Below are 13594 nucleotides of genomic sequence, written 5' to 3'. Positions count from 1 at the left end.
TGTGCCAGTTTCAGGAAGAAAGTGGAGCGCACCTGCGCAACTGTTTGAACGGAATCGTGCTTGTGAGTGATTGATTCAAATGTCTCAATGTTTATTTCTATTACATGTAGCTTAGTATTACTGTACATATTATAGGGCGTGTGAATGTGAGAACGCATGGATGTGAGTGAATGACGTGAGAATGCGAGTATGTACGAGACATATTTATCCCACTAGTATAGTCCTGTACATATGCCTGATACTATAAGTCATTCTGTAAATATTATCATATTTTATTGTGCATTATATGCGTGAATGTACGAGCGAATGATAGGCAAATCGGGATCGTGTCACCTAGTGTCACTTAGATCTAGACAAGTCCAGGCCGACTGTATAATGCACTGGAAGGGTTCAACTAATATATCTCAGTAGTCAATCAGTGGGCAGGGCACCTCTACCTAACCCCATTCCCACTTAGGCCTGTAAGGGGTCATGGGGACACAAGGGTGGGAGAATGTTGGACCACTTCCAGATGCTTCCCTCACTACTAACCAAACATATTATTAGTCGCGATTCCGATAAGCCTAAGCCTGAATGAACGTATGAATGCACACGAATGAAAGGAAGTGAGCGCCTAGTTCAGGGTTAGACCCAACTATTCAATATTACCTGTATATACCTTAATACTACCAGCATGAGCCACACGGACTCTCGCAATATGGAAACGAAAGTGGACTCACCAGCAAGCAACTTCTTATATTCATGCTAATTACTTTGTATAAGACACTACCAGCACCATATACCATATGTATCTTAACGCTTGACTTGTATATATTATGTATTTTGAATAAAGTTTAATTGTAGTTGGTCTTGACTTGGCCGTCGTTTGACAGATAGATACAGCGTTGCCAATAGCGCTGTGAAGAGGAGGCGGACCTCCTGTTGATTGAATCGGATAATACGATTACAGCGCTCCTCCGGAGACCTCCGGTAGTCCTCCGATTGAATTCACTGGCGGAAAATTCAAATGCTTTGATGTGGGCAATGTTGCAACGGTGATCTTAGGAGGAATTACAATTTAGATTTCAGTACTAATTCCACAGATGCATGTGTTCCCCTACGTTTGTCATTCAAATGATGTAGTCGTTTCAAGATCGCCGCATTATTTGTTATGTTATGAATAACAGATTTTGATCTGCTGACGTTCAGTTTGCAATAGGTGCAGGTGGATAGAATACTGCAGATTGAATATTGGTATATATTATACTTTGCAAATGCGTTAACAATATTGTTAATACTGGTAGTAAAATAGTTTAAGTGGTAATTATATTCCATTGCATGTAAACATGTATTATATACGATGTTCTTACATTAATTATACTCGTAGCTCATTTATTACGGAACAGTACATCCGGCTCCATGGCTAAATGGTTAGCGTGCTGGCCTTTGGTCACAGGGGTCCCGGGTTCGATTCCCGGCAGATTCGGGAATTTTGACCTTAATTGGCTAATTTCGCTGGCGCTGGAACTGGGTGTATGTGTCGTCTTCATCATCATTTCATCCACATCACAACGCGCAGATCGCCTAAAGACGTCAAATCAAAGGACCTGCATCTAGTGAGCCGAACTTGTCCTCAGACACTCTCGGCACTAAAAATCATACGCCATTTCAATTTTTACTGAAGAGTATGAACTGATTGAAACTGGTTATATGTTGTACTGGGCTGAGTAGTTCAGACGGTAGAGCGCTGGCCTTCTGAGCTCAAGCTTGCGGTTTCAATTCCGACTTTGCTCGGCGGTACCTGAAGGTGGTCAGGTGTACCGGCAGTAGCGGCGATTGGGAATTAGAAGTAGGGGGGGAAAATGTAAAGACAACAAAGTACCCCAGTTTGTGGGATATAGCGGGGGGGGGGAGGGTATATATGTTATAAATTAAAACTGAAAAAAAAAGGCTACTAAATGGAATTTCGACAGAGAGGTAAAGATTCTCAGCCTAGCAACTTACCTGTATTGATAATATTTATTTGAGATTTTGATTCAATACTATACAATAAAACTTTCACGAGAGGAACAATATTACACATGTATTACAATTAAATAGACGTACGGCGTGATTATATAATTAAAATAATTTAGTATTTGACTACAAACTTAAAAAAAAACCTGACACTAAATAGACTGCCAGACTAACGAATGCACGCGTACCCTTCCTCACAGCACATACAAAGTCTCCACTACAGTACTCGCTGTGGCTCTATACAAATCGGTTAACCGCGTGAACGACTTTGTTGCCTATTTCCGCTAATAATTTCGTTATTAATTAAAGCAAATAATTAGCTGATAAGACAACAGGGCTTGTACAAATTGCTTGTTTTAATAATTCCTATAATACCTTGTTTCATCCAGCTAAAATGGAATACAAATGCAAAGTTTTCTCCACAAAGTAGGGGGGCGACTGTTCCCTCTCGTCCCCCCTAATCGCCGCTACTGTACCGGCACATGAAAGAACTCCTGTGGGACAAAATGTCGGCACCTTAACGTCACAGAAAACCACAGAAGTGGTTATGGGAGTACAATAATAATAATAATAATAATAATAATAATAATAATAATAATAATAATAATAATAATAATAATCCTTCCATCAATTTACCCTCCAGGGTTGGGTGTTCCCTCGGACGCAGAGAGGGATCCCACACCTATACCGCCTCAAGGACAGTGTCCTGGAGCGCGAGACTTTGGGTTTTGTTTTATGTCGCACCGACACAGATAAGTTTTATGGCGACGATGGGATAGGGAAGGTTTGGGAGTGGGAACGAAGCAGCCGTGGCCTTCAGTTAGGTACCATCCCGGCATTTTCCTGGAGGAGAAGTGGGAAACCACGGAAAACCATCTTCAAGGCTGCCGACAGTAGGATTCGATCCCACTATCTTCCGGATGAAAGTGGGTTCGAACCCCACTGTCGGCAGCTCTGAAGAGGGTTTTACGTCCTTTTCCATTTTCACGCCTAGAAATTACTCTCCTTAGCCGTTCCTATCACATCGTCGTCATAAGACGGCATGACGTAAAGCAAATTTTTACAAAAGTTATCGACAAATGAAACACGAACGATAAATGAGAATGTATATATTTCCTATATTCTCCTTCGTCATACTTATAAAGCAGTATTTACTATGTCGCTAGCACATCCGTTGCGCACCACGGATGGAACGGCAAGCGAGGCACACATTCAGTACTGTTGCTCCGTCCGCCGCTCGCCCTCCGCTCGCGTGCCGAAGCACCGATTGGTTTCCCAGCAACAGTTTACTACCGGAGAATTCCGGAGGGAGCGCTCACTCGCACTACCGATTGCAATCATAGGAGCAACTGCTCCGTTCCCAGCTCTATTCGCAACAGTAGCTCCGAGTGTAAGGACTTAGTGGGCTGTAATTTCAAACTTATGTCCATGAATGTAGGCGCCCTATAAAAATCGTTACCTACATAAACAAAAATTGATCTATATCACCGATATTCCATACAATACCCCTTAACAAAGAACGTATAGTCATTCAGAATAATTAATGCATCCTCTCATTTGTTATCAAGAAAATGCAATTATATCGACATTTAATACATACCCCATATACCTGTAGGTATAAACCCTGTAGATACAACAAACAATATATCTTAATAGGTTCAGTTGTTCCTCAGAAAAGTACAGGCCCTACCTGTGCAGAACTTACACAGTGGTTCGTTCATTATTATTATTATCATTATTATGGAAATATTCCCATTATATTGGCGCTAGAATACAGTAATTTCCAGTTAAATTTGAATTCGTTTTTAATTTCTGGACATAGGTAAAACGCGTGAAAGACGTGGCAGAAGTAAGGGATGATTATTTACGAGCGGAGGGAGGAGTTCAAGCGGTTCAAATCTGTAAAGGCTGCTCTGTAAAACATGGCACAAATGACTCCTAACCGCTGGTCTTGCGGTGTAGGTGGCAACGCGTCCGCCTGTTACTCGGCGGCCCCGGGTTCGATTCCCGGCCAGGTAATTTTTTTATTGTAAATTATTAATATCCCTGGCCTGGGGACTGGGTGTTTATGTCATCCTTAACGTTCCTTTCCTCGCATTCAACACTTTACCCTACCGCCATTTACATAATACACGCAGGTTTCCTCATATATGGTGCAAATAGGGGCAAAGGATCTTCATAGGTCGACGCCCCGAACAAATAGCATTAAAAAAAAGTTAAAGAAGGAGTGTAGTTTCGCGCAAAAACAGCGACGTCATAAATTCCTGTGAAAATGCTCGTTCATCCTCCCGTATGCAGTTCACACTATGCGCTTGTCATTCAATGTTTTTTTTTCTTTGCTAGTTGTTTTACGTTGCACCGACACAGATAGGTCTTATGCGACGATGGGATAGGAAAGGTCTAGGAAGTGGAAGGAAGCGGCCGTGGCTTTAATTAAGGTACAGTCCCGGCATTTGCCTGGAGTGAAAATGGGAAACCACGGAGAACCATCGTCAGGGCTGCCGACAGTGGGGCTCGAACCCATCATCTCCCGAATACCATCTTCAGGGTTGCCGGCAATGGGGTTCGAATCCACTATCTCCCGGATGCAATCTCACAGCTGCGCGCCCCTAACCACACGGCCAACTCGCTTGGTCGTACCGACTGTAACAGCCTGCCTGTATATTGGTGGGAAGTAGCTGGGGTGTAAGATAACTTTCTTCTTTAGCATGCCATTCCTCTGGTTCATACATTTTCTGATATATCTGGTACGTAACACACTGGTTCATCATTGTATTCGAGCTATAAAATCCCTACTCTGAGCCACTGATTGGAATGAGTAGTGTGCATATTTAACGAAATAATGACAGAGGAGTGGTCACGGCAGTCTGCGACCTGGTTATTCCAGTTCTGGAACTTTGGACTCTTAGATCGGCACCGTAGTACTGTTCGTTGAAAGTGAGAAAGTGTGCGGTTTTTCATTTGATCGAGTATTTTATATGATAACATTGCTTTCAATCGCTACATTCCTACTGACGTTTTTGTAATGACCTATGTTGAATTCAGATAGGAAAACCACCAAGTCAGTCTTTCTGAGAATCCCGTAGCGAAGCACGGGTACATCAGCTAGTAATAATAATAATAATAATAATAATAATAATAATAATAATAATAATAATAATAATAATAATAATAATAATAATAATAATAGCTTTACGTCCCACTAACTACTTATAAGGTTTTCGGGGACGCCGTGATGCCAGAATTTGGTTACGCAGGAGTTCTTTTACGTGTAATTAAATCTACCAACACGAGGCAGACGAATTTGAGCATCTTCAAATATCACCGGACTGAGCCAGAATCGAACCTTCGAAGTTGGGGTCAGAAAGCCAATGCCTCAAACGTCCGAGCCACTCAGCCCGGCATGCAATGATAATAGTATTAATTATTTCATAACGAAGTAATTTACAGTCACGGACAAGACCTAAATTATAACATGTTTATATTTAAGAAAATACATAATTATGTTTGTACGTAAGAATGCTATGTGTAATATCGATAAATAGTTAAGGTATTAACTGAGGGGCCTAGTTTCGCACAATAGTAGCGACAAGTTTTAAATTCCTGTGAAAATGCTCTTCCATTTCTCCCGTACCAAGTTCACACTACGCGCTTGTCATTCAGTCGGAGGTTCTGTTACATAATTATTATGTCTGTACGTAAGAATGCTAGGCCTATTTGTAATATCGCCAAATAACTGAAGTATTAACGGAGGGGCGTAGTTTTTCACATTAATAGCGACAAGTTATAAATTCCTGTACAAATGCTCGTTCATTTCTCCCGTGCCAAGTTCAAACTACGCGCTTGCAATTCAATCGGAGGTTCTCCGGAGGCAAACGATTGAAAGCGCCCGGAGCCTCCGCTCCGTAAACAACCGCTCCGTTAACAGCGCTAGTTGCCAAGCTTACCCTCTAACTTTAACTGTAGATGGCTCTGGCATAGCACGAGTCCGTCCTTTGTAATCTGGGTTAAGAATGACGGTTGTCTTCGCTCAGTTTTTTGTTGGTTGGCAATTAATGATCTACTAAAAAATATTTTATATTGATATTTGTAAAGCTGATCTTGAAATATGTATTACTTTGCATTACCCTTTTCTATTTCTCTCTCCATATTCATTTTTTTCTATCTCGGAAGGTGGTAGAGATATGCTTTTATATTCTTCACATTATTAGAATTGGTAGTACTATTGTTGAAATGTTGGCCATACCGATAGTTCTAATAGTGTTGAGAATGTGATGGACTGGTGACTGTTGTGGTTTGTTGTTATTTGTGTATTTTGTTGTAAATTATGTGAAATGTGAAGTATGCATATCTGTTAACCTTCAAGAGTGTGTTTTGAGAGGACGGCGAGAATGAACGTCGGCGAAGTAATGTGGGAGCGTTGGGTTGCGGAGAACGTATACAACAACAATGACTCCTTCGATTCCGGAATTGCAGGAATTCGGGATACGGAGACAAGACGAAATTGTGAAAGACAGCTGGACAATGCGCCGTCATGTTCTGAATATATCGTTGATCAATCAACGAAAACAACATACATGAAAGGCAGATTCTTGGGGAAGGTAAGTATCTTTGTTGACAGTCCTAATAGATCTGATAGATATTTCCAGGTACGTTTCTTTTACGAATTTCCTTGAATTTCCGTTTGGTTAATAAAGATTTTTCATAAATTACCTTGTGTCAGCGTTGCTTTTTAGCAATCTTTTGCTGTTGTATTACTGGGCTGTAGTGTCTAGAAAAAATAAAAATAGAAGCTTTGAAATGTGTTGTTATGGAAGAACGCTCAACGTGAGAAGGGTAGATCGAATCACGAATGGAGAGATATTGAATGGAATCAGTGAGAGGAGAATGATTTGGCGAAATTTGATCAGAAGAAGAGATAGAATTATAGTATACATCTTGAGCCGTCCAGGACTTGTTCGGCTAGTTTTTGAGGGAAGTATAGGTGGTAGGAACAGGAGTGACAGAGATTGATCTGGACTTTTCAGCGATTTTTTTGCCAATATTGATGCTTTCACGGCCTGTACTTGTAGACATGGTATAGGCTTTTGGGCTTATGGCGTGGCAAAAAAAACAAGGTGAAACTCTACGTTTCGCACAGAAATTTTATCTGCATCTTCAGAAGAAAATAGACTAATGGCAACCAACACACGCCGTGATGGTTTCAAACTTCATGGTTTTGATGATGATGTTTGTTGTTTACAGGAGCCTAACGGCTAGGTCATCGGCCCTTCATGGTTTTCTTATTTCCACTACACATGCAAGCTCTATCGGAGGCAATATGAATATTGCATTCATCACAGCCAGCTAATAGCAGCTAAGAAGATGGTCACATTTTCTAGTTCCACAGTTTCTCACTTTTAATCCTTGTATGTAAGTAAGAATTATTCTTGTGGTGGGTTGGCAGACACTGGCAAGCGTGAGGGAGGATCTACCCTCTCTGCTACTTCAGGTATCGTAAAACATCATTTTTCTAGATTTCAGAAATTTCGATGGGTACCAAAGTGACACCTGAATATCGCAAACAGATTATAGTAGATGTAGGATGTAGTAGTGACGTTAGAAATAAATTGGTTAACACAAGATAATTTGTCGCATCAAACCAGTCTATGTACTGAAGTCCCAAACATTGAGCGAGATGGCTGCATGGGTTGGGTCACATTGCTGTGAGTTTGCATTTGGAAGATAGTGGGTTATAATTCCACTGCCAGCAGCCCTGAAGATGTTTTTCCATTGTTCCCCATTTTCACACAAGGCAAAAGCTGAGGCTACACTTTAATTAAGGCCATGGTCACTTCTCAGTCCTAACCCTTTCCTGTTTTGCCATCATCGCCATAAGACATTTTAACACTGATGTTTTCACGGCCTGTACTTGTAGACATGATATAGGCTTTTGGGCTTATGGCGTGTCAAGAAAACAAGGTGAAACTCTTTATGTTTAGCACAGAAATTTTATCCGCATCATCAGAAGAAAATCTTGACTGTTCACAGGGAAGACTTCTGCGATAATGAGGGTTTGAGTTTAAGAACGCTAACTGTTGGTCGCTGTAAGTTATATGCTGATTCGTCACCAGATGACTCGCTATATTCTGGCACTTCCTAGCTGGAGTTGATGACACCATTAAGCTCCAATTAAGATGTTCCATCACACCACGTGTGCATGAGAAGTAACAGATAGGTCATCAGACGAATCAGGGATGAAGGTGGTAGAGCCTAGAAGAAATAAACAGAAAATAATAGAATAAAGTCCAACGAAAGGCATCCAGGATAGAATAGAACAGAGCTGAAGAATAGAAAGTAAGTGTGTGGATTAAACCAGAGGATGATAATAATGTGAGATAGTGTGGGAGAGGGGCATAACTGCTGTACACACGTTATGAAAGTGTGACACTTAACACATAGCCTGGAATGAACCATCTGGTGAAAACAAAAGTGAAAGGACAGGGAAGAGAACTGCCTACTTCAAAAAATCAAAATCAAAATATCTTTATTTGCAAATGAGGTGTTTACCTCGGTGGCAAATGGTACACTAAAATACATTATTGTCAAGCACTAAATATTAAATTAACAAGAGAAGAAAATTTTTCCTATAATACAATATTATACAATTTACGCTAACAATGTTTTCTATTAAACACACAGCTCATCCTTAATAAATTTATATTGTTTACAAAATTCTACTTATAATATCTCCTGTACTACTTACAAATATAGTCAACTGATATACAGTATGTGGAATTACTTCAAATGATACTATACAACTTGTATAACATTAATATTTACATTGCATTTATTTATTTACTATTTTTTTTTTACCCGTTCTGGATCCTAAGTAGCATAACGACCTGCTGCGTCTTAACCAGAGCCCCTTTTGCCACCACTTTTCAGAGTTCCTGAAGGGCCTTCACAGCTACCGTAGCGGTCCCAGGGCCCTCGAAGTCCCCACTGTACTTCACCCCTACAGGCAGTCCCCTACTTTGGCTGTCCAAACTCCTTTAAATCTTTAATGGCTGGCAACTACGTATTACTTAATTGGTAGCCAGTGTCCCTGTTGAAATTGTTAGGATTTTTACATATTTCCACACCTTCGCGTACAATCCTAGATCTTTATTGTTTAGTGTGGGTAAGAGCTCGAACATCTTGGAACACGACATCATGATCAGATGATGGTACTCGTATCATGGAACACCAAAGAAATATTCGTCCCTACCAGCCAGACAAGTCAGCAATAGCTGAGCATGCCATGAACTTTATTTTTCCTTATTTGGATGACTGTTTAGTTGCTTCAAAAATATGGAGAAACACTGCATACATCTCAAGGTTGTGTTTGAGAGATTGAATAAATTTGGCCTGCACATTAATGTTGAGTATTCTTGAAGCATGACAAATAGAATACCTAGTGTGTTCACTCCGCTTTCTCAGCATTGTCATTAGTGGCCTCGCCAGAGTGTGGCACTGCAGTTGCAACGAACCAGCCACAACAACATGTGCGCCATACTATCGACGAAGGTAATAGTGTGTGTGCGTGAAGTCATGGTAACAATTTTAACACCTATCGAGGGAATATTTTTGTTTTGATATTTTCGGAAAGTTTGTATTAATATCTGCATAGTACTTTGTGTGTGCAATCAACTGGTTTACAATTATTTCGGGAAAGTGTCGTAATGTTTCGTTCCTGGTTGTAAATTGGGTTACGGAAGGAAGCCTGATGGTAGACGATTTTTTACACCACCAAAAGAAAATAATCTGTCTGCAAAGCGTACAAGAGTTATTCACAATTAAGTATTTATTTTCCACCTAGTCGATACAATGATTGCTTAAGGCAATTTTTAATGGTCAAAAGTGGTACATGTTTCGTATATTATCAACATCTTCAGCCACATAACACTGTTTAGATGAAAAATGTATAAAATTGACAAAGTAATGCTTTAGAGGAAGTGTCACACTTGGGTTAAAGTGTCACACTTCCTCTAAAGCGTTACTTTGTCAATTTTATACATTTTTCATCTAAACAGTGTTATGTGGCTGAAGATGTTGATAATATACGAAACATGTACCACTTTTGACCATTAAAAATTGCCTTAAGCAATCATTGTATCGACTAGGTGGAAAATAAATACTTAATTGTGAATCTATTGTAGTGCGATATGGACCATGAAGCTGATTTTATGCAAGAGTTATTCTGCGGTAAGATAAGCAATTGTCTGTCAAAAGCAGCATTATGTGACTTCAGCATATTTAATTATAAAGGCGGACTGTTTCATTGTTAACGGTGAAAACGCTGAACTTCCTCATGTGAGGTTAAAATTAAAACCAGGAGTGCTGCCTCATATTTGTTCCAAATTTACCAAAATACCTATCCACTAAGGTATAATTGCGAAAGTAGGAAAAGGAATGAAGACAGTATCAAAAGAATAAGGAACAAGAATCACGATGTGAGTGAAGCAGTGATGGCAAGAGTAAGTGAAGGAGTTCAAGCTCAAGGTCAGCCTAGTTCTAGTCAAATTCACGGCCAGTCTAGTTCTCTTAATGATGCCCAAAAGCCAATAGTGTCTCTCAGAAGGTGACTAAAGAACGCAACTCATGCTTTAATGCCAGCTAAATGTCGCTTTCTACAGCCAAACCTAGGATTCATTTCCTACAGAGGCAGATTAAGAACACGGAATGTTTATTGTTTTATGTGCTCTGTTTAAAAAGTCATTTCTTTTTTTTTGAAGTATGTAAAGCACAATATTGTTCTTGCTTTTCGTAATGTTCCCTTTTATCTCGTGTGTTCTCTTATTAAATCCCAACAATATTTCTTTGTGGGGATCGAGAATATTGACAACTCTCTGACAGTATTATTCGTAAGTCTAAACAGTTGGGTGGTGTATTTCGTTATTTGCGTATCAGTGTAACTCACGAAAACAGCTGACCGTTTAGTGTTGGTGATTGGCTCCACTAGCGCCGCTTTGCGGGAGCGTGTCTGAACTCGGTGAGTGATCTCATGAAGTATTCAATTAGTCATGCTTGGAGTAGAAGAACTTGAATGTTTGGGATATTGGATTATGCCACAAGGCTCAAGACCTCTTCCTGATTAAGCGAAAGTTATCATCATCCACAAGCTGCCAGAGACAATACATGAACGTTGTGTATTCCTGGGCACTGTTAATTTTTATCGCATGTAACTTAACACGTTCACTGCGTATTCGTAGAGCATGACATATCCATCAACCTGAGCAAGATATTTGCGTGGAACTCTTAAAAGTTGTAATAATTTGAATTTTTGAACATTGGTAGGACGAGTTATGAGTTATATTGAACTCGTGAACTTATCCCACTCACCCGCCTGGTGCGTGAGCTGCACGGTAGTTGAAATCGAGAGGTAATACTGGTCACCAGGTGGATGATGTGACAGGCGTGTGGCTAGATTACTGTGGATTATTTACCGCGGATAACAAACAAATGCAAGTATGATTACAAACATAAATATATTCGTGTTTAGACTTCCTATTATACACTTTTATGTCATTGCAAAATTGCCAACTACCGAGAAGTTATTTCTTCTGTTGAAGCACGCCATTTACTGGTATTGGGTGGACCTCGCGATGTTGAAGGAACGGCATTGTCGGCCATCAGAAGAAAATACACTAGTGTCCAAAAGTTAAGCATAAGTTACAAGCAAGCAGGGCAACAGGAAATAGACAGCAAATCGCATGACATATGCATCTACCAACCTTACGTGTTCGCTCTGTATAGGAAAGGAGTGTTCCCTGCTTTGAGTAGCGGCATAACCGCAAGGTAAACACAGATAGTGCCTGCGCCCCATATTCCGTCAGTCGTGTTTGCCCTGTTATAGTGGGCGGAGTGTAGCCTCGTGGTGTACGTAATAACACATTGGTACGACGACGCTATTTGGACCCCGTTTTGCAGGATAGATTACTCGGCCGCCTGCAAGCAGGCCAGATACAGACCGTATCCTTGAATGAGCCACAAAGTGTCATTTCCAGGCTTTGGAGACGATTTTGAGACACAGGAGATGTTAGTCGTAGGCCAGTACCAGGTCGACCGAGGGTAACCACCCCGCAGGAGGACTGATATCTGGGCTTAACCGCCTGACGAAATCGGAGTGCACCTGCAATACAATTGTCGTCGGAGTTTGCAGCCGTCTCATGGGTTGCCGTTTCCCGGCAAACTGTGTACCGGAGGCACAGAACAGCAGGACTGTTTGCTTGACGTCCGGCGGTGTGCGTCCTGCTCACTCCAGCACAGAGATGGGCCTGTTTACTGTAGAGCCGTCAACATCGAAACTGGACCATGAATGAACGGAGGCATGTGCTCTTCACAGATGAATCCCGCTTCGGTTTGCAGAATGATTTCCATCGCACATTCATCTGGAGAGAACTGGGTATCCGATACAATCACAGGAACATCATAGAACGGGACCAGTATGGTGGTGGTGGTGGCGTCTTGGTGCGGGGCGACATCATGTTGAATGGCCGTACGGACTTGCACATCTTCATGGGTGGTCCGAGGAACACTGTTAACGCTCGGAGATACAGGGATGAGGTACTGAGACCACTTGTTCGACTCTTCAGAGGTGCGGTTGGTCCAGACTTCCTCTTGATGGACGATAATGCCCGGCCGCACCACGCTGCTCTGGTGGATGAATTTCTGGCTCTGGAAGACATTCATCGCATGGACTGGCCAGCGAGATCTGCGGATGTGAATCCTATAGAACATGCTTGGGATATATTGGGGAGGCGAATTGCATCCCGTCAGCCTCCACCAAGGACCCTCCAAGACCTTCGCATTGCCCTTTCGGAGGAATGGGATCGACTGCCACAAGAGCTCTTGGACCATCTGATAGAGAGCATGCCATGTCGCTGCGAAGCATGTGTGGCGGTTAGGTGTAACCATGCACCTTATTAACAGCATATTTTGTTGTGGAAGACATTGCTAAGTTTTGTTAGTTGTTGTCAAAGGTGTACCTTAGCTATCAGAACCTTTCTGACACTGTTTTTTTGGACAAGTATTGCGACATATGGTGTGTGAGTCAGCTTCTGTTTGTTCAGGAATTCGTCTGACATTCCTATCAGGCAGTATGGCCTCTTTTAGTGATTACATAAGCATCATGACTAGAGATGAGAATTATAGGCACCAAGAACACTTAAAATATGCAGGCATACACGCTCTTAAAATATCCACAATAGGCATGTAATTAAGCACTAATGTGTAAAATAGACAAAAAAATAGGCATGGAAAGTTTACTTATAACACACTCAATTACTGTAAGAGAAATTTACAACAAGCAACTTTTCAATGTTTTCCGATAACTATCTTGTTCTCCTGTCATGCAGAATGTTTTTGTACTAAGAGAAAGATCTCTCAACATCACATGAAGTGATTGGACAAAACTTCAATCTGGTCTTAATTCCATTGTTTCATCTACCTCACCTCGTAGGACCCCGGCCACTTTTACCATCGCTTTCCGTCCAGGATTCCGCTGCAGGACCCTATCGAACTTTTTGCCGTCATCGGCTACCTTCCCAGAGGTTCGGTCAGAACTTCCTCGACTTCT

At 41.2% G+C, this 13594-nt stretch overlaps 1 protein-coding gene across 1 annotated transcript in view; it reads left to right on the top strand.

Annotated features, from left to right (window-relative positions):
- Window positions 1-6252: 6252 nt before the first annotated feature.
- The window catches only part of LOC136864128 (serine/threonine-protein kinase PLK1), a 390167-nt gene continuing 382825 nt past the window's right edge, over window positions 6253-13594 (top strand). Inside the window, exon 1 of the mRNA XM_067140737.2 lies at window positions 6253-6596. Within this exon, the coding sequence (XP_066996838.2) occupies window positions 6387-6596 (210 nt within the window). The 5' untranslated portion in view covers window positions 6253-6386. The remainder of the gene's footprint in view (window positions 6597-13594) is intronic.

This window comes from Anabrus simplex, chromosome 2, assembly GCF_040414725.1.
Source record: "Anabrus simplex isolate iqAnaSimp1 chromosome 2, ASM4041472v1, whole genome shotgun sequence".
NCBI classification, from domain to species: domain Eukaryota; kingdom Metazoa; phylum Arthropoda; class Insecta; order Orthoptera; family Tettigoniidae; genus Anabrus; species Anabrus simplex.
This window is presented reverse-complemented; position numbering and strand designations above follow the sequence as displayed.